Source organism: Vulpes lagopus, chromosome 4, assembly GCF_018345385.1.
Source record: "Vulpes lagopus strain Blue_001 chromosome 4, ASM1834538v1, whole genome shotgun sequence".
NCBI lineage: Eukaryota > Metazoa > Chordata > Mammalia > Carnivora > Canidae > Vulpes > Vulpes lagopus.
This window is the reverse complement of record NC_054827.1, coordinates 53,215,199-53,236,282: the sequence shown is the minus strand read 5'-3', so window position 1 is coordinate 53,236,282 and position 21,084 is coordinate 53,215,199. Positions and strand designations below refer to the sequence as shown.

At 45.8% G+C, this 21,084-nt stretch overlaps 1 pseudogene and 1 gene segment (V, D, J or C); both read right to left on the bottom strand.

The window, feature by feature from the left end:
* Positions 1-1,194: 1,194 nt before the first annotated feature.
* On the bottom strand, positions 1,195-1,717 carry LOC121488746 (annotated as a pseudogene).
* Positions 1,718-4,203: 2,486 nt separating this feature from the next.
* On the bottom strand, positions 4,204-4,828 carry LOC121488745. The segment is given in 2 exon segments: positions 4,204-4,634; positions 4,754-4,828. Coding segments are annotated over 2 exon segments (480 nt in total).
* Positions 4,829-21,084: the final 16,256 nt, after the last annotated feature.

The window sequence follows — 21,084 nt, the reverse complement described above, 5'->3', positions numbered from 1 at the left end:
AATGGTCATTTATCAGTTTTACAATTCAGCATCTCATTAGGCTTTCAGCAGATTGGCCAATCCATGAATTGATTTTTTTTTTTTTTTTGCCGGGCGAGCAGTCTGCGCCCCTCTCTGTGAGCAGGCCCTGGATGAGCCAGCAGCACCCTTGCAGGCTCAGGTGTGTACAAGGGCAGCACATGATCTCATAGGCTGTGTGGCTCATGGGGTTCGCACATCCTGTAAAACCCAACTATGGACGCCCAGTCTTGGAACGAATGGATCCCAAGCTGGGCAATGTTGCTTTTGGGTTCGGACTTCTATTTATAAGGAGCCAAGGAAGGAAATGGGCTGTGGGGCGATTAAAATTATCGCCTAATATCATTTTGTAGTTTTTTATAAGAAAAAAGCTGAGGAGCTCACAGATTTCAATCCAAGCCAAAGGGATGGTAAGAAATTGGTCCTTGATTTAATCTACCCTCCCTATCCTCAGAAGACTCAAAACATGGCCCTACAACCATTGGTAAAGACTTCGTTTGTAGTCTTTTTGGCTATAATGCTGCTATTTGATGCATCTACTAACATTTCCCTTAACTGGCTTGTTTACTTGTGTGCTTTATAACTTGTTATTAAAAGGTTTTTCCTTCAGAGAATTTTTTGCAGGGTGTGCAGTGGTTTTGACCCCAAGGCAACTTTATGTAATAGTTTTAGATCTGAAGAATCCCAGACCATTCAGGGAGTTAAAAGCTGCTTAGCTGCTTTTCTGCTTTGTTCCTCTCCATTGAAAAGAAAGTGAAATACAGGGTGCCTGGGTGGCTCAGTCAGTTAAACGTCTACCTTCATCTCAGGGTCCTGGGATTGAGCCTGCTGAGCGGGGAGCCTGCTGCTCCGCCTGCTTGTGCTCTCTGTCAAATAAATTAATAAAATCTTTAAAAATAAAGATAAAGAAAGGGAAATAGAAATTTCATGTTAGATGCTACTTGTTCCTCTGCTTTACTCAATTACCAGAATATCCCAGAGTGAGTGCAATAACATTAGGTGCTATTTGCGTGTACTTTCACACCCCTTTGCACAATCATAGCACACGGTTCACACTGAGGATCACCCTGTACAAGGCCCTTCAACCTGAGAACCCATTGCCAGCAAGTCAGGTGGAAGCCTCAGTAAGAGCAGGTTCTTCCCCCTCCTGAGCAGGGGCTTAAGAACGAAGATCTTTCATGCTTGTGGCTGAGCTTTCGGTGCAGAGCGCAGCTGGCTGAGCAGGGCTGTGGGTAAACTGCTGGCGCAGAGGTGCAGCGAGGTCTGGTTGGTGCCGGCTGACTCTAGGGTCAGGGGAAATCCTCCTTCACATTTCGGGAGACATTGTACCCTTCTGCGACATCCCCTTTGGCAATGCTTCTGACATCACTTGAATAATGGATCAGCCTCAGCCCCTGTCCTGGATCCTGTTGAAACCAGAACATTGCAAAATGGTTCATATCCTGAGAACATTCCAGGATCATCTTGGTTCCTCTTTGTTTAATACGGTGTCTTGGCATTTGGGTGATCACAGCATCGATGGGGCCTGTTGGAGAGGCAGACAGAGGGTAAAGGCAAGACTTAAGGAGTAACCTGAATCTGCAAAAGAACGGAAAAGGCTTGGAGCTGTGACTTTGCAAAACCTTGGCACAGGTGTCCAGCTGAGTCCAGCACTCACCTGCTCCCAGGAGACAGACACACAGAAGAGGTTAAGGCTCATGGCAGAGGCAGGCGAGAAGGGGCCTGTCCCAGCTAAATGCTTTCATCCACAGGACCCAGAGAGGGAGTTTGGAAGCCCTTCTCCAAGGGATTGGTGAGTCTCCCTGGAAGGTCGCTGCCTCCCGCCCCTGCAGACTCCCTGGCCCAGGGTCCCTTCCCACTCTGCTCAGGCAGGGTCAGCTACTCCTCTCTCAGACATTGCTTAACAGGCCTTCAGGGGAGATGGGGTGTGGCTGCAGTGCACTGAGTTCAGGGTGCACCCCACCCTTTTAGTTTCCCATATTCCTCTGAGACAGTTGCTCCTCTGTCTGCACCTGCCCCTGGCATCAAGGCTGCCTTGCCCCAATCCTTCAACTGTGGAGCTCATTGCTGTTTAGAGGGACCTCCCACCTCTTCCATAGCTGTAGGTAGCCTAGCAATAGCTGAAAACCTCTTCCACATCTGCCAGATACTGGATCCCCGCCTGTTTTTCTTAACCCTTTCCCTCCCTTGGCTGCTCTCCCGGACTTCCCTCAGAGCCCGTTTGATGTCAGTGGCATCACAGTGCCATCTCGTGGCCAATGACTGCAGTTTCACAACTGTTTCTTCTGCAGTGGCCCCAGGGATGCTGAGAAGTGTCTGCAGACCCAGTAGGGAGAATATTCCAGAAGCAGCATCCTACAAATTTTATGCTCAACCTCCTGAAACCCGAATCCCAACACCAACACCCAATCCTAAATCTATTCCTTTGAGTTCCCATGCTTACTCCCCCACTCTCCTTCTACCACATATCTGGCAGTTAAATCTAATTGGAATCTTCTCCCTTAAATCTATCTCCTGAAAGGGAGAGGGACAGAATGGGAGGAATGGAGGAAAATAGTATTTAGTCTAAAAATCGGGAAAAAATTACAGAAGACTGAAGTGTAAGGAGGTTCTTTTATCTCTGTTACTGGAGGTAAACAAAAATGCCCCCTTTTGCCACCAATGGGTAATCAATAGTACCTCCAAAATACAGATCCACAGAAGACGAGTATAATAAGATTACCTTCAGGATGTGGTCGGGTCCGGGATGTCTCAATAAAAAGTAAAATTGGAATACCAGAAAAATACAGGACATCTTATAAGACAATAAGCAATCATGGAAGATGCAATATCTAATAGGAAAAACAAGGATGGATGGAATTAAGACGAGCAAGGGACAGTTTACATTAAATGGAGTTTGTACAATGTGCATCTGCTCATTTAGGCAGCAGGGAGGGAAGGTAGCATTATCAGGAAGCTGGATTTGCCGGGGTCACGTGGAGAAAAGAGGCAAAATTGGAAACAAGGTCTAGGAAAGAAGTCCCCAGAATGGCATTCCAAGGATAAGGAACTCCCAACTGTAACCGAGACTTTCTCACTTTCACAGTAACAGGGAAGCAGAGCAAGCAGTGCTGTGCTGATGCCACAATCAAAGTAAGACCAGGGGTACCTGGATGGCTCAGTTGGCTAAGTGTCCAATTTTTTATTTTGGCTCAGGTCATGATCTCAGGGTTGTGAGACTGAGCACCGCATCGGGCTCTTCACTAGGAGTACAGCCTGCTTAAGATTCTCTTTCCCCCTCTCCCTCTTTAAAAAAATAATAAAATAATAAATAAATTAGAAAAAAAATAAGACCAGGAAAACTCCCTTCCAAAGACACTCATTCTCTGGGAAAAAGAGATTTGGTGCCCTGAGCCCACCACAATTTCCGAGAACTAGAGTTGGGATGACTATAACCCGCTTACCAGCTAGGCAAGGCTCAGAGCATCTCCATCGTTGCTAAGTCCGTGACTTCTGTCCCAGTCTTGGACCCCTGGGCTGCCTCTCAGGACACCCAGAAACCCGTGATCCAAGATCCCGTGAGCTCTGAGCATGGCTTTAGGGTTCATAGATCCAAACCACAGCTTCACCCACAGGCGAGTGGAAGATGGTATTACTGCATTATTATTTATATTTATGACAAGTAACATATAACAATATATAATGTAGCAAATAAAACAAAGAAAAAGGAATAGGGGCATTATTATAAAGAAAATATCCTGTCTTCTTGAATCAATTCAAGGAAATGATTTCAACTCAAGAGGCTAGCGCATCAAAGAGAAAAACACACCGTTTCTAGAAATTGGATTCACTCTGGGCATCAGGCTGAAGCTGGGGAAGCCGTTCAAGTGTGCTGCAGGCTCACTACCAGGACCATGGTGCTGGGAAAATGGCAACAAATAGTGACAATGAGCCACCCAAAAGGGGCAGAGGAAATGAGGTCTTATCTTTGGTAGGGAGCTCGTCCCCTCACCACCACCAATGTAGTAAAGGCCTGAACTTCAAACAGCAAGACGGGCTTGCTGCTACGTGGCCGAAAGGACAGAAGAGGCTCTAGAGGGAAAAATATGCCTGAACTGGCTCTGGGACTCCTGAAACCCAAGGAGCCAGAAGGGTTTCATCCACCGACATTTATTTTCATTGAGTGAGTTTATCTTGTGTCTCTTTCTACCCACAGGACAGCTGATGTCCCACTTCTTTCCACTGGGGACTAGAGAGCCTGTTTAGGGGCGCCAGCCACAGCAAAGAGAGGGGAGTCTGAGGTTTGTGAAGAGGAAGGAGGTGACTGTGCCCCACTGTGGTGGGACTGCTGGCACAGAGGTACACAGCCGAGTCCCTCTGCTCTGCACGCTGGATCTGCAGAGTGGAGCTGGTCCCCTCGGGCCTCTTGGCAGAGAACCGAGTCTTGTCCAGCCCTGACTTGTCCACTGCGTCGTCGTTTTGGAAGTAAACCAGAAACTCCGGGCCCTGCCCCATGGTCTGTCGGTACCAGTAAAGGGCAACATGCCCAGAAATGGGATCACAGGTGAAAGATACATCCTGGCCCCTCTTCGTGACCCTGTGCCTGGGGGATTGGGAGACTCCGGGTTCTGCGTGACCTGTGGGGACAGAAGCTGAACACAGTGAGGAGGAAACAGATTGTACTCATTGCACAGAACCACGGCTCACAGTCACAGGCCCGCATTCCCTGAGACTGCTTGGCGTTCTGAGGACTCACCTGCCCCCAAGAGACAGAGGGTCACACAGCAGAGGAGCCTGGGGCCCATGGTGGAGCCAGGGCTGGCCTGGGAGGTTTGCCGGGTTGAGGTTCTCGTGAGCATGAGCAGAGGAGGAGGGAGGTCCCTCATCCCTACCAGGTGGTTCTCATAGTGACGTCACCACCTCTATCAATCCCCATGACTTCAAAGAACACAATTTACATTATAACATATTTGGAGGACTAACTTAAATATTTATAAGCTCCTTTCTTAAGAGATTCAACACCTAGGTTGTCCCTTTCAGCTCCAGTGCCGTCTGGATGCAGTGGTCTCACACAGCGTGTGAAGTTTATCTTCTCCTTCACCCATCCTCACCTCGGTCTGCTGGGCGTTGTCACCGAGATGTGTCCACAGCACCTGTAATTCAAGGGATCAAAGGGGGAATTCATTGTTTCATCTGCAAGTCAGGATCTCAATTATTTTGTCACCATCCCCTCCATTCTCCAAGTGACACACGCCCAATATTATCCATTTCTTAGGCAAGAGTAGGCCCTGGGATGGGTGGGTGGGTGGGTGGTGGCTCAATTTCGCCCTAGAAGTCTCTTGAGTGCACTGCCATATTGAGGGATGCAGGGATGAAGCGATGCCCTGAGAAACTATTTGAGTTGGCAGCTCCTCTTCCTTCTGTAGTTGGCAAGGACCTGTGTCCCCTCAATATTATGTCCCCACAGCCCAGAGCAAAGCCTCAGGCCAGAATAAGTCACCAGGCATTAAAAATTAGATTCCTGGGACACCTGGGTGGCTCAGTGGTTGAGCGTCTGCCTTCGGCTCAGGGCATGATCCCGGAGTTCTGGGATCAAGTCCCACATCAGGCTCCCTGTGAGGACCCTGGTGCTCCCTCTGCCTATGTTTCTGATTTCTCCCTGTGTCTCTCATGAATAAATAAATAAAATCTTTAAAAAATAAAAAAATAATAAAAATTAGATTCTTTCTCGCTGATTTACGGAAGACGACTCAACCTTATTGACTTTTAAAACAGTGATGTGTAACGTGGAATAATAAACTTAACTGTCCTTGAAACCTAAGGAGTTGTGTTGTAGTTCATTTATTTCTCCCTTTGACTGCGAGCAGAGCTTCTAGTTGTTCTATAGCCATCAATGTCTGGCCACTTTTATCAGTAGGTCAACTGGAGTTGCATGGATCCTTTCCATCAGGGAGAGAACAGGAGCAGAGAGGACTGGGTGAGTGGGAGCAAGGTGCTGGGGTCAAAGAGGATCCTTGTGGCTCGGTGGCTCTGCTTCTTGCTCAAGAAATCAGCAGAGTGCCCTCCTAACGGGGGGGGGGGGCATTCATAGGTACGCAGTAAGTACCTGCTTCACAACTTCACCACTCTCACCCAAGTGCTATAATTGCTCATCTCATTCTTGTGACTGAATGTCAGGGGTCTGGGTGACTGTCCAAGGAGCCTGCAGGTGAAGGGGACATTCCTAAATCTACCTGGGAAATGATAGTCAAAGCAAAGCAGACTCAGGGATAAAATATCTTTCCATGTTCCTGGAATTGTTTCTGAGATAAAAAGAATAAGTGTGTACAAAATTACGGAAGCCACAGTAGGATTGGGCCAGCACTGGCCATCCCCACCTCCTTGACTTGGGGCCTGGTCCTAGGACACTGAGCTCTGCTCAAGGTGAAAATGGGAATATATAGCTCATAAAATGTGTTGGAGAGCTTCCTTTCTCGATTCTCTAGAATAATTCATATAACACTGAAATTGTCGATTATTTGACCGGTTGGTAAAATTCAACTGTGAAACTACCTGTGCCTGATGTTTCAGGAGGTGAGTAGACGTTAGCTATTGATGAGATTACACTAATATTTCATACATCCTCATTTCTTTCTTTCTTTCTATTTATTTATTTATTTATTTATTTATTTATTTATTTATTTTTCTTTCTGATTTAATGGCAATTTTCACAGTGTTCTTTTACAGTTTGGGCTTTGTTCTATTTTTAGCTATCCTTTCTTTTTGATGTTTAATGTTATTTTCACCACCCATCTTTCCTCGTCAGTCCTGCCTAAAGTATTTATTTTATTAGTTTCCAAAATAGTGGAAATTTCCAAGATCCTTTGTTGGATCTTATGAAGATATTTTGCTTTTGGTTTCACCCATTTTTCTTCTTTATGATTTTACTTCCTTTAGAGGAAGAGTATTCTATACTCATCCTAAGTCCTCAGCTTGACATTTAGATTATTACTTTTTGAACTTGTAAGTCCTTTGCATCTATAAATTTCCCTCTAAGTATAGCCTTTGTATTCTCCATGTCTCTTGTTTCTAAACATTTTAAAATTCCTATTTAGATTTCTGGTAAAAATCTCAGCATTTATTTAGAATTATATTTTTACAAAAAAATAAAAATAAAAATAAAAGAATTACATTTTTATATTTGTAAACATGAGTTGTTGTTGTTTTATGAAGGCTACCTTTTTTTTTTTTTCTTTTCATCTTCAATGTATTATTGTCAGAGAAGGTGGTCTTTTTGATGTCAGTACTTTAAAACTGATTGAGAGAAAAGTGTGCAGTCGGGCCTGGAAAATCTAGAACAGAGACGTGCCAACTGTGTCTGCCACCTACCTGGGAAACAGGTGTACCCAGAAGTGGCCAGCCACTCAGGGGGACCTGGAACAGGAGCGAGAGTGGGAATCGGCCATTACAAAAAGGAAGAATCCAAGCCCAGTTCAAGGAAATAGCCTTGGACTTCCCTGAGATGGGAAGGCGGAGATGAGATCCTAGCATCTTGACTGGAACAGAGAGGACCGGCAAGCTATCAATATGGGTTCAGAGGTGAGGAGAGGACAGACCCATCAGGGCCTTGTAGGGGGACTGACCCCATGGGATAGGCTGGCAGGGGCAGAGTCCTTACCAGGGCATTAGAGGGAGATGCAGCTGAGGTCCCAGGGAGAGACAGGGGGTCTAGATGTATCTGATATAACAATACATTGTTAGTAATACATTGCATTGTTCATACAACACAAATAATTTCCATCCTGGAGGCTCAGACTCACGCCATTGACTAGAACAGTCAGAGCTGGAGAGGCACCCGCCCAGCTAGAACCACAGCCGCAGAGCACGGACAGAGCAAAGGTGGAGACATAGCTACCTGATGCCTGGGCAGGTCTGGGCCAGGCTGAGAGTGCCCTGGAGATAGGTCTCAGCAAACACAGAGGTTCACACGGAGTGCATGGGCCACTCACGGCTCCTGGGCTCCTAGGCTCTTGGACCTGGGAGTGTGCAGGGGGCTCCACTGACTTCCAGGGTGTGGGGCCTCCCCTTCCATTTTTTGTGTGGAGAGGAGGCAGCTGTGCAGCGCTGTGACCACACTGCCAGCACAGAAGGACACAGATGTCTGGGAGCGGGTTGTAGACTCCAGCTTGAGAAGGAAGCTCCTTGGATTTGACCTAGAGACACTTTATCCATCAGGGACGTCTCCTTTTGCAGAGGTACCAGCACTCACTGAGTAATGGATCAGCTTCAGCCCATGTCCATGGTCTTGTCGATACCAGTACATAATGTTGTGGTTCATATCCTGGTCACATTCCAGGGTCACGCTCTGTCCTGTCACCAGGATCTGAAATTTGAGGGTCAGCATTCAGCAGGCCCTGTAGAGAAGGAGATCAAGCTGATATCACACATACAACGGAAAGGCTTAGGGCTGGGCCTTGAGATTTTCACCTAGGAAAGGGATCCTGCCCAGGACTTGCCTGCCTGCAGACGACAAAAACCCACATAGCACAGGGGACTGACACTCATGACAGGAGCAGGGCAGACAGAGGGGTCTTCTGGACCTGTGTGCTGATGAGCAGGGAAGGCGGCGCTCCAGGAAGTTGTTCTGAGATGTCATTCTTCCTGCCTGGACCCGGAGCCAACCCTCGCAAGGGGCCACACCCCTTCCCCAGAAGGTACAATAGAAAAATCAAGGCACAAGTGAACAGCTTAGGATGGGAAGAAAGGACTTGTCTGAATTGACACAACTCTTACAAGTCAATCTTCACCTTTTCCTAAAACAATCTGTAACCTTATGTACATTTTATTTCTGTGACATAATTCTTCATCAACACACTGGTTTTGTGTATCTCTATAGTTCGGAATTGGGGGAAAAAATCCTTAGGGCTTCCTGATGCCTTTTATGACTTGTAAATCCCAAATATTCCTTCAAGTATCTGTTTCCATTTTGCTTCACTAACCACCATCCTGTTAAAATCTTTCCAGCTACAGTTCTCCTGGTATCTGGTTTCTAAACCTCAAGAGCAAGCTCAATTCTTGAGGACCTGTTTTGCTTTGCTTTTTATCAATTCACTAATAGGACACCTGCCAAATACAGCCAGAGCGACTTCATGCTCACAAGAGCTCTTGCTTCCCACGTTTGGGGTGAGATAGCAGCAAGCAGAAGCACCTCACACCCGTGATTGACCTTTCTCTATGGCAAGATGATGTCTGCCCCGCGGTGCAGAGGATACATTGAGAGGACACATTGACACGCATTCAGATGCGTCAGGGACTGTGGAAAGGTAGCAGCCTCCAGGGTAAGTGCACAGTGGTCTGTTTGTGTTTGTTTTTGTTTTTGAGACATCCATTCCATGGGGAATACCTTCTTGTGAAGAGTGGCTGTTATTCCTTAAGTAATAAAGACAAGGAAGCTCAGAAACCGTATCCTGTTGCCCATAGTCCCACGCTTAGAAGGAAGCCCACACCGACTTCCATGCTCTGCTGTTGTGATCTTCAAATTCTTAATAACATTTGAACCAGGGGCTCTGTAAACCATGTAGCTGGTGCTGGGTACGTGATTTTGTGTTTCGTATCTGATGCCACCTCCAGGTGTGCTGGTTTCCCTTTAGCACGACCATATGTCTGGGCCCTGTGTGAATCAGCTTCTTTGGGGCCCAGGAGAGGACACAGAACCCAAAGCTGGAACTCAAGGGGAGCCTGATGTTATAGCCACAATGTCAAGCCTTGAGTTGGGGCCTGGCAGGCCCAGAAGTGGGCTTCACATCTGTGCCTCGGACTTTGCTGGTCCAGGAGACAGAAGACCATACCATCCAGGGCAATGGTGGTAGGTGAGGTCAGAACAAAAGGGGGATTTTCCAGTTCAAGGCTCATGTTCTGAGGGCTTGACACTGGGTCCAGGGAACCCTTCTCCCAACATGGAATGATTGCTCAGTGATGTCACCATTGCCTATGGTCTGCTCAGCTTCAGCACACAGTGTGTGAACATGAAGCCCAACTTTGTATGCATCTGATCGGAACACAAAATAATTTCCTTGGAGATGATGACTTTTTGTCAAAACTTCATTATAAAATAATTTGAATGAATGGGTTCAGGAGAAAATAAGTGAAATAAAATGAGTAAATAAATTTCGTTTTAAGATTTTATTTAAAATAAATAAATTATATATGTGTGTGTGTGTGTCTGTGTGTGTGTAATCTGTTTTGCTTCTCCGGTGTACTCCAAGCGATACCGATGGATATGAGCGTAAGCTCATTTTATATGTGAAAATTCTTAGCCCATCATGTCAAGTAACTGATCTCAGGTCTTGACTAACAGGTTGTGTTGGAACTGGAGCCAGAGCCAGATCTACACAGTACCTAGTTGGGAGTCTTTCTCCACACCACTTTCTCCCAGGTAAACTGATCTCTGCAACGATTTCATTAGGGCTAGGCAGGCTAGGACGTGGAGCAACATTCAGGTTTTGAGGGTGGGCGTCTCCATGGACATGCACGATAGCATAGAGATGTAAACACAGCACTCAAGAGTCCGTTAGACCGGCTTTGAACCCCGTTTCTGCATCCGACCAGCTATTTGATTTGGTTAAGTTCTCTAACTTCAGAGCAAATCCCCTCATCTTTAAAATGAGAGCAGAAACCATATTTGTGTCTTAGACTTTTTTTTTCTTCTGATAATTAATGGAAATTTTGCCAGTAAAGGACTTTTATTTGGCCTATGGTAAGTTGTCAATACATGATAGTGTTATTTTCTTCCGTGAGCTAAATATTATACGTTTACTACAGCAGATCTTAAAACTCTCAAAGACAAGAACTGTACTGAATTGCATTTTCTATTTTATGCGATACAGTATTGTATACAGAGGAAGGGAGCCAAAACCAGAGAGTAAAAGAGACTAGGAAATAATGAGTATCCACGGTTCTTTCCCTCACCATAGATTGCAGCATATGCAGGAACCCAGAATTTTTTCCTTGGAAACATCCCATTCCCTTTGCCATACAGCTGAAAGAACAAAGCTCGAAGAACACTGCCCTTTTCTATTTATTTATTTATTTATTTATTTATTTATTTATTTATTCATTCATTCATTCATTTATTTATTTTTGTTGTTGTTGTTGTTGTTGTTACAGTGGAGGATCAATGGCTATTCTTCACCTTGAAGTCATATTCCTTGAAGCTGTCAGGGAAGAGGTTATGATAATCACATATGGTGCGTGATCTTTCCTGCCTTGCTAATCTGGACTGGAGAAGGGAAACCAGATGAGGGGATGACAGTTCGATGTGGGGGGGGCGGGGAGCACAGGTGTCGTGGGACAGAACTGTTCCTTGCTCTGCTGGTTATGAAATATGAGACCAGGGAAAGCTGCTTCCCCTCATGTATGTAAACAGGTAAAATAATACTTCTCTTGCGTGATTTCTGTGAGCATTAGGACGTGCCACACACGAAGGCTGCAGGAGGAGCATCTGGGAGAGGCCCGTCTGCTTTACCTGGGCCCGGGCCACTGTGGTTGGCACCGCCACCCTCGCCATCGCTTCCTGAGCTGGAGGGGTGGAAGGTTTTTGTACAGAAGCCTGCCGATCGTGCAGGGCTGTGCCAAGCTGCTGGCACAGAGATATAGGGCTGAGTCTCCTGGCTCCAGGGAGTTCATCTCCAGCTGGGAGCTGTAGTTACTGAACTGCTGCACTGAGAATCTTGCCGGGATGTCTCCTTTGCTTCTCTCTTCCCTATTGTAATACTGAATGAGAAACCGGGGGCCCTGGCCCAGGGCCTGTTGGTACCAGTACACAGATAGGTGTCCAGAGATAAGGGAACATCCCAGGGTCACTGTCTGTCCTCTTGCTTTGATCATGTGTCTTGGAGTTTGGATGACCTCAGACTCCACGGGGCCTGCTGGGGAGGAGAGAGAAAGGAGCTGAGGGTAGAGCATGGGAGGAAGCCTCCTGCAGCAGCCATCACCAGAAAGCCTGTATCACAGGGGTGGCAAATGCATATCAGGCTTTCTCACCACGCCTGCAACTCACCGGCTCCCAGGAGACAAAGGGCCACACAGCAGAGAAGCCTGGAGCCCATGACAGCCCTGGGAAGCTGATAGCCTCCCCGCTCGGGGCTGGGGTCTGCTGGGGCGAGCAGTCTCAGGTGCTGAACCTCCCATTTCCCTGATAGGACTACTTGCCTATGATGTCACCGCTGTGTCTGCGGGCTACCTTCTGGTCTAGTACCAAAGGCTACTTTGCTAGGACTCAGGATCCGCTACTCTCCGCGCTATTCCTTGTCCTGCCCAGTGCCTCCACAAGGGGTGAGTGCAAGGTGAGCATGTCCTAATATTCACCTAATATTTCCCTCTGCCTGCCCCCGCCTGACTCTAATTACCTGGCCCTTGGGGCTCCACTTCCAGGCACAGAGAGTATCTCCTTGGTGCATTCTGAGGTTCAAGGTGTGTCCTCTTCTTGGCCAGCGAGGAGCCCGTGTTAGCTCCATGTGTCCCAGGACCCACTCAGTGAACTCAAACCGCCTGATGCAAGCAGGGAGCCAAGAATTCCTTTCCAATGTTCTCTCCTGGGCCATGTCTCAAACCCTCTGTGGGGACACCTTGCCCTAATGTGGGGGCACAGTTCCTCCATGTGACTGATGGCTCGCAGTCTCACGGATGCACACCTTCTATCTAAATCAAGGACAAACCCGCCGCCCCTCCCACATGCTTTCTCCTGCTTCCCCAGCCCGGCTGATTAAGGAGTAATCTTCAAATCCACCCTTAGCCTGCGAAGGCAAAAGATTATCTGAACCAACATTTTGATTATGAAGGAAATAATTGCTTCCCCGTTGCAATTAGTATGCTGTAATGAAAGAGGCAAGTCAGAATAATATGAGCCATAAAAATAAACACTCTGATGATCTCATGTGGATCCAGCCTGGAAACACTATATTCCATACGTCCCCCTGATTAACCAGATCCACACGTTTCCAGATTTTGTACATAAATTAATAATTACCAAATTTTAAATAGCACATCTTATAAATAGGGTTTCTCTATTTTACCTATTTACTTTTGAACTTACAAAACCATAAGTAAACCCTGTCAGCTATAGTCACTGTAGGTCCAGTTGGGCCTGACGTTCACAATCGTTACACAGACGTACTGTGAGTCCTATGCTGTGACCCAATGCCTCTTCATAAATTCCACCCAGAGAGAAGCTATTCCTATTTTGTGTGTCTCCACAAGAAAAACACACTCACATGCATACACATGCATACACACGTGCACACACATGTAAGCACACAATTACCCTTTAATTGGCAAGGATGTCAAGGTTTTATTACCAAGCACAGCAATTTTTCTTTATCTCTTTCTCAGATTCATTTCCAAGAAGCACCCTTGATGATGGCAAGAGATGTTTCTAAGGATGTAGTAGTGGTAGCTGGTGAAGGAAAATTCTTTACCAGATCATGATACCAGTAACTGTGACTGTAACGTAATTTTCTCTGTTCCAAAAACAACATTAGCATATTTCGGCTGTAGATTCAATTAGGCTACTTTACAGTACTGGTCGTCAGTCCTGGCTATGAAAACAAAACTGCTCAGAATATTGCAGAAGTCGGAGGGAGAGCCAAGATTACCTTACATCCCAGGTAAGAGGAGATCCCTGTGAAGGAAAACATTCCGTGATTAATAATATTCCAAGGTTCTATGTGGGTGGTCATTCATTCATTCATTTCACAATGTCAAAGAATATCAAGTATACACTTGGCTTTTCCTATGGAAATACAGAGAGCAGCATTGCTATTATGAACTTAATTGTGCCTCCCCCTCCCAAATTCATACGTTGAATGTGACTATAACCCGCAATGTGAGGGTATCTGGAGGTAGGGTTTTAGGGAGGCAGTTAGGCTAAATGAGGTAGTGAGTGTGGGACCAAGAGGACTGATGTCCTAATGAAGAGGAAGAGACACCAGAGAACCCGTTCTCTGTCCTCACACAAGCACATAGCGAGAAAGCAATTGCCTGTAAGCCAGGAATAACAGAGCACTCCCCCAGATTAACCCGACGGCCCCTTGATCTTGGCCTTCCAACCTGCAGGACTGTGAGAAAATACATATCTATTGTTTGAGCATTCCCAGTCTGTGGTATTTTGTTAGAGCAGCCTGAGCAGACTATTAGTGTCATGGAATGTCTGGGTGAGAAGCAATGTATGAGCCAGTCCCTGAAAGATGACTACTATCAGGCCATATTTGGGCAGCAGAGAAGGGCCTTCTAGACCCGGAGAATAGCAAATGCAGATGCAGAGGATTTAAAAGAGCGATTTGGTCACAGAGAACGAGGCATCCAGAGACTGCCAAGGAGTGACGTTCTGAAGCTAATAGCAGCTGGGCGATGACGTGTGGAAAGATATTCCAGGGAAGCAGAACTGATCTCGGGGGGAACTGGAGAGCCTTTGCCTGTTTGTGATCAGGGGAGGCCTGCCCGCCTCTGCGGGGGGGCGGCAAGCCAGGGATGAGAAGTCCAGAAGGCAGGTCAGAATCAGCTCCAGGGTTCTCAGGGGACGTCCTGGTTCCCACGAGCCTGTCCTTGCCTGGGGCCCACACAGGGTGATGTGGTTGCTGTAAGGCCTCGCTTTGTATTTTCCGGGTATTGGAGACTCAGAGGAGTGAGAAAAGAGATTACATGACGAATAACATATATATATTTTTTTAAGATTTTATTTATTTATTCATGAGAGACACAGAGAGACACAGGCAGAGGGAGAAGCAGGCTCCATGCAGGGAGCCCAACACGGGACTGGATCCCGGGTCTCTGGGATCACGCCCTGGGCTGAAGGCGGCGCCAAACCGCTGAGCCACCCGGGCTGCCCAGTAACATAGTTTTTCATAATTTTGTAGCTCTATCTCTATTCTCAACCATCCATAATCGTATTTTCTCATCTACTTTCCCTAAAATCTCAATTTTTTTTTTCTCCCTGTATTCTATAAAACAAATCTCTGGAACTCTACCTTTTAGCTACATATTTATCAAGCAATTCTGATCCCCAAATGAATTCTCCCTCCTGAAAACAGGGTGCCAGCTATGAAATTGCAAATTGCTCCTTTAGGCTTGCAGTATAGAGTGGCAGGCCAAGAAGGTAATTTTTTTTTTTTTTCAGGAAGGTAATTTTGAAGTGAGCCTCTGGATGCAGCAGCAGCAGCAGTAGCCTCTGAAGGGAGCCTGCTGTCCTGTTGACCTTGAGTGGGAGAGGAGCCAGAGGCTGCGCTTGGCAGGACCCGAAACCCCTTCTCTTTCCCGCCTCCCAGGTCTGCAGCCCTGAGGCTGCTCCACGCTGGGGCAGGAAGGTGTGCGCACGGAGCGCTGGTGACCCTGCAGGGCTGCGCCCGGCTGTGGGCACAGAGACCACGGCCGAGTCCAGTGTCCAAGAAGGTCAGAGTAATAGTCACTGAAATACTGCATTGAGGATTAATCCAAGGAAGTGGCCTTTTGCTCTCTGTAACTCATGGAAATAAGCTGGGGGCCCTGCCCCAGGGCCTGTTGGTATCAAGACACACTGGGCTGCCCAGAGATAGGGGAATGTCTCGGTGTCGCTTGCTGTCCTCCTGCTTAGATCAGGTGTCTTGGTGTTTGGGTGACTCCAGCCTTCACTGTGACTGGGAGAGAAGAACACAGGGGTTGGGGAAAGAACATGAGACAGATCCCGACAGTGCCACGGATTCGGGTGCCATCAGGCTTAGAACAGAGATGTCCCCACCTGTTTCAAGGACATACTTGCTCCCAGGAGACAGAGGTCCACACAGCAGGGGAGACTGTAGCCCAGGTAGGGGAGCACTGGCCAAGTTCCTTCCTGCTCAGAGGTCTGGTCCTGTGAGAGCTGAAGACCTGGGCATCCCTTCTCTGGAGCTGAGGCAAAAATGTCACTGCTCTGCTGTCACTGTCTTTCCTGGTTCCCATGAACCTGGCCTCTCTTGCCAGCTCCCTGGCTAGCCTGATGCAGGAGCCCTGCTTTGTCCTGCAAAACCTCTTATGTAACTGCAGGGAGCAGGGCTGGATGGACGGTCCAGGCTGCCTAGGTTTAGGCCACATGCCTGTGCGCACAGCTCCTGTGCGTTTCCTTTTAGGTGTTCCTCTCCCTGTCCCTGCCCGGAGCATGCTGTGTGCCCCCTCCCAGGACCACCCCTCATTTCCCCTTGCAAGCTCTGAAAGACTCCCTAATCCCAGACCTGAAGTTCTAGCACCCTAATGGGACAGCACCACTGCAAATTAGTGTTTACAGCTTTAAGCCTTGGAGTGCATAAAAGCACCAAACAAGGCTATTCTTTAACCCTCCAGGTCCCCGGTGGCTGGCTCTGGCCCTTTGCTCTGTCCTAGCAACTTTTGGAACTCAGCAGTTCCACAATGCCCCCATGTGACATATTGGGCAGTAATCGAGATACTGCCTTTGCTGTGATCCAAAAGTCTTAGGGTGTATTTGAATTAGGGACTCTTTACCCTTTGCCTACTGCACTATTTTTGCTTTCTTCCTCCACCCCCAGCAGATTAAAAAAAAAAAAAAGACAAAAGGCAGCCCTAGCTGCATAGAAATAAAAATAAAGGTGACTGGAGGGATGGTTGTGCTTTGGAAAAAATTCTGAGTCAGCTTAGCCTGGGTTAGGGGGTATTGCTTAAGGAGGGACCGTGACAGAGATTACAGGGAGAGGCAGCCTTTCTTATCGCAAATGGACTCCCAGGGAACTTTGGATGACTAATAATTAATTAACGGAAGTTGGTTTTGCTATGATGACTCCAAACAGTTTGCTCAGGACAGATCAATCAGACAGGTCTATTTGCAAGGTGCCTGCTAATCAGCTCACCCCAAATAAGGAAAATAATAGTTACCTTACTGCTAGAGAATATCTTTCTTTCTTTCTTTCTTTTTTTAAAGATTTTATTTTTAAGTAGTCTCTACACCCAATGTGAGACTGGAACTCACACCCTGAAGGTCAAGAGTCTCTCACTCCACCAACTCAGCCAGCCAGTTGCCCCTAGAGAACTTGTTTCTTTCTCTTCTAACTTTTTAGAAACCTTCTTTTTGCTTCCATTCACTGATAATAGAATGCCCACTCCCCATATAGGAGAAGATGTGTGTATGTGATTAAATTGATCTAAGCTTTCTTCATGGTCCACCTAGGAAATAAAATATTCTTACCCTCTGTACAGAATGCTAGGAAGGAGAAGCCAGTCTGGATTAATGTGAAGTTTAAAAATAAATAAATAAACAGAGGAATTTGGGAAAACAGAATCTGAAGATTTGAATTCCTAAATCAGTTAACTTCCACCCAGTTGCTACTTCTGACTTTGTTTACTTCCAATGTAAATTTTTAAAAATATTTACATTTGACTTAAGAGCTATTAAATTTCGAATAGCACTATTTATAGGGTGAATATAGATATTCTAATATAATGTATCTCTTGACTTTCTAAATCCAAAGGCAAACAATCTCATCAAATACCACTGAGAAGAGAGCCCTGGTATATTTGCATCTGACATTGACGGTCACCAGCTCTGGTGCCAATGAACTATGATCAGTGACCCCTTTTAAAGATGCCACCCAGAGGAAGAAAATGCTACTCAGAGTGAATCTTCGTGGATATAAACCAGATAAAATTATCTCAAGCCCAGATGGCAATGTTCTTTAACTGAATAGTTTTTATGAATTTTGTGCATATGTAACTCATTAAAACCTTTTATAACAGCAGCTGATGTGTCTCATGGAGTTTCTGACGGTAGATAAGGAGAAACTTCTACAGAAATACATAGAAATACAAACAGTATAAGTCACACTAGGAAAATATAATTTTTTTGCTTTAAGGAATTCCTGGCATTTTTTTATTCAATTAGATAAAATTTCTGGATTGCCAATCAATCCTTAATTATAAATACAACCAGAATATGTAAGATTGCTTTAGAAGTACCTGAGAACCTATGATAAATAGCCATTCTATTTCAGACAAGAGGACCCCAGCTGGTACTATAAAGATTGGCTCCTCTATACTTTTAACATTGCAAAGCAGCAGCATCTCCTGTCTTTACCCCGGAGGAACCTTATGAGGCTAGAAGCAAATATGAATACTAGAGATTAACCAAAAACTAAGAGAATATCCTGGAAGGACTGAGCTATTTTGGGTTGGACTCCAAAAGAAAGATATCCAACTGGCCAATGTACGTCCCCAGAATGGGAGTTGTTGGACCGTATGAACCAAGAATTTAAAACAAGTGTGACAAATAATGAAGATCTGCCATATAAACAAGAAAGTAAAAGATGTCAAGCACATAAGAATGCATAGGGCCAATTTATTGGAGATCTTAACAGTAACATACCTAGCATATTTTACATTGGCATTTCCAACTGTTTTATTATGGGGAAGAATATTCATGTCATCTGACCCTCTAAGAGAAGCCAACGCCTCATATAAACACTAGGAGTTTTCATCCAGTAGGAACTAATAAGAATTATTACTTTCCTAAAATAATGACTTATCCTCAGGGGCTTTTTTTCCTGCTTTCCTAAAAACAAGACTTCAGCTAATAAATAACTTACAGCTATTAGCTGTAAGACCTGGGAGATTCTCTCTTCTGTAAAAACTAGGTGGAATTTCCTAGAGCTTTCAAAATTGTGGAAATCCCAAGTCCTTCCCAAGATTTCTGATCACTCCCATGGACGATTGTCTTCTCCTGGCCCTCTCTAACCCTGACACCCCAACTGGCCATGAAGCAGAGACTTTTTTTTACTCCTACAATAAGATCATGCACATCAGGGGATCCCTGGGTGGCTCAGCAGTTTAGTGCTTGCCTTTGGCCCAGGGTGTGATCCTGGAGACCCAGGATCGAGTCCCATGTTAGGCTCCCTGCATGGAGCCTGCTTCTCCCTCTGCCTGTGTCTTTGCCTCTCTCTCTCTCTATGTCTATCATGAATAAATTTTTAAAAAAATCTTTAAGAAAATCATGCACATCAATAATTACAAAGTTTCGTAGAATCCACTGAAGATTTGAGAAAGTGCTGCAGAGGATTCATACAGTACAGAATGCAGATCTTCACCATTTCCCTCCCACCTTTAATCATGACAGCCCCTTCCAAGACTTTCCAGGGTCTCAGATTCTTCTGCCTTCATTATATAGAACCATGCCCTGGGGGTTTCCTTCTATTTCTAGCAGTTACATTAAAATAATCCCATCACGGGGTGCCTGAGTGGCTCGGTCAGCTCAGGTTGTGATCTCAGGGTCCTGGGATAGAGCTCCTGTGCTCCTGGTCTCCCTGCTCAGTGGGGAGTCTGCTTCTCCCTCTCCCTCTGCCTCTCCTCTGCTCATGCTCTCTCACTCTCTCTTTCTCATAAATAAATAAATAAATAAATAAATAAATAAATAAAATATTTTTTAGAATATTCCCATCGACAGTATTCTCCTCCCTAAGAAATGGGGTGCAAGCTATTAGGACACTAAAATCTTAGTTTTTCTACATTCAAAATTATGGCTAACCAACCTTTCTTTCTTGAATGGAACTCATCTTTATTCAAAGATCGTCTTTTCTAAGTTTTAATTTACAGTGTTTTTTATTTTTATTGTGATTCAACGTGTATAACATAAAACTTAGCACTTTCAAGTCTATGGTGCAGGGGCATTAATTACATTCACATTCTGGTGACACCATCACCACCATCCCTGTCTAGAACCCTCTCTTCTTCCCCATCCGGAACTCTATATCCATCAAACACTACTTCTTCCCCCTCCCCCATCCAAGCCCAGGAACCACCCTTCTGCCTGCCCATACTATTTTCCGCAGTGGCTGTACTATTTTATGGTCCTCTCAGCAGTGCAAATAGAGTCCCATATCTTCACCGCCTCATCAACACTTCTTTTGTTCTCCCCTTCAATGTTTTACCCATGCTACGTGGCATGATACTCTTGAATGTTTGAAGTGAATGGGAAGGCAGAGTGAGGTCCTCTTTTATTTTTACTGTGGTTGCTATTTTAAAAGTGCTACTTTTCAAAACTCAAATCTCAAGTCAACATTGGTCTCCAAAATGTTGGCAAGTAGTTACCATCTGTAAAATCTACTCGTTGAGAAACCGCTGTACTTGAAGACTAGACAGTCTTCCTCACATGGACTGGATATTAGAAAACAAAATTCTAACCTCAGTATCACTAGAGGTGGTAAGGACCAGGTGAATCGGATGATGACATGGAGGCAAGTCTTTATGAAGTGAGCACAGGGCGTGCACTAACCCCTGACAACCTCACGGCTCGCCTGGAGGGTGGTTCCACAAGGGGTAAAGAGCACCAACTGAATTTCAACAAGAGGCCTGTTTAAAACTCACAGCTGGTGGGTGAGAGGGGGCCAGAAAGGACTCTTGCACTTTGTTCTGGTTAGAGCAGGGACCTCAGGCATGGGAGGCCACCTGTTCTTTCCGAGCTGAGTGGCTGTGGTGGTGAGGTATTGTGGAATCACAGACTGGCACAGAAGTACAGAGAGGACTGGTTGGTGCTGGTTGACTTCAAAGTCAAGGGGGAATTTCTCTATATGTTTTTGAGATATGTACACTTCAAGCACATCTTTTTTGGCCAGAAGTTCAGAACTGACTAATGAATCAGGCTCAGAGTTCAGGGTATGGTCTCATTGACACCAGTACTTTGCAAAAATGGTTCATTTTCTAAGAATGTTCAAAGAGCAGCTTCTTTTTCATTTTTATGTTAAGGATCTTGGTATCTGAGCATCGGTGGGTCCATCAGAGAGGCAAATGTAAGCTAAGATAGATACAGGGAAACAACAGTTGTCTTAATGAAGGAATGGCTAGGATCTGGAATTGAGAAGCCCATATCAGGAGTTTCCTTCTGTTTCCTGGACTCATCCACTCCCAAGAGACAAAAGGCCACTAAACTGAGAAACCTGGTAGCCATGGCAGATCAGGGAGTGAGGGAGATCCCCCAGGGGAATACTCTGGTGTTCTTAGGGAAGAGCCGGTACTCTGAGACTCTTCATCAGCCAATAGCTAGGTTTTCCTAGGATGCCAATCTTCCTACAGGTTTTTAAAGCCCAGAATCCCCTCTTATTTGGC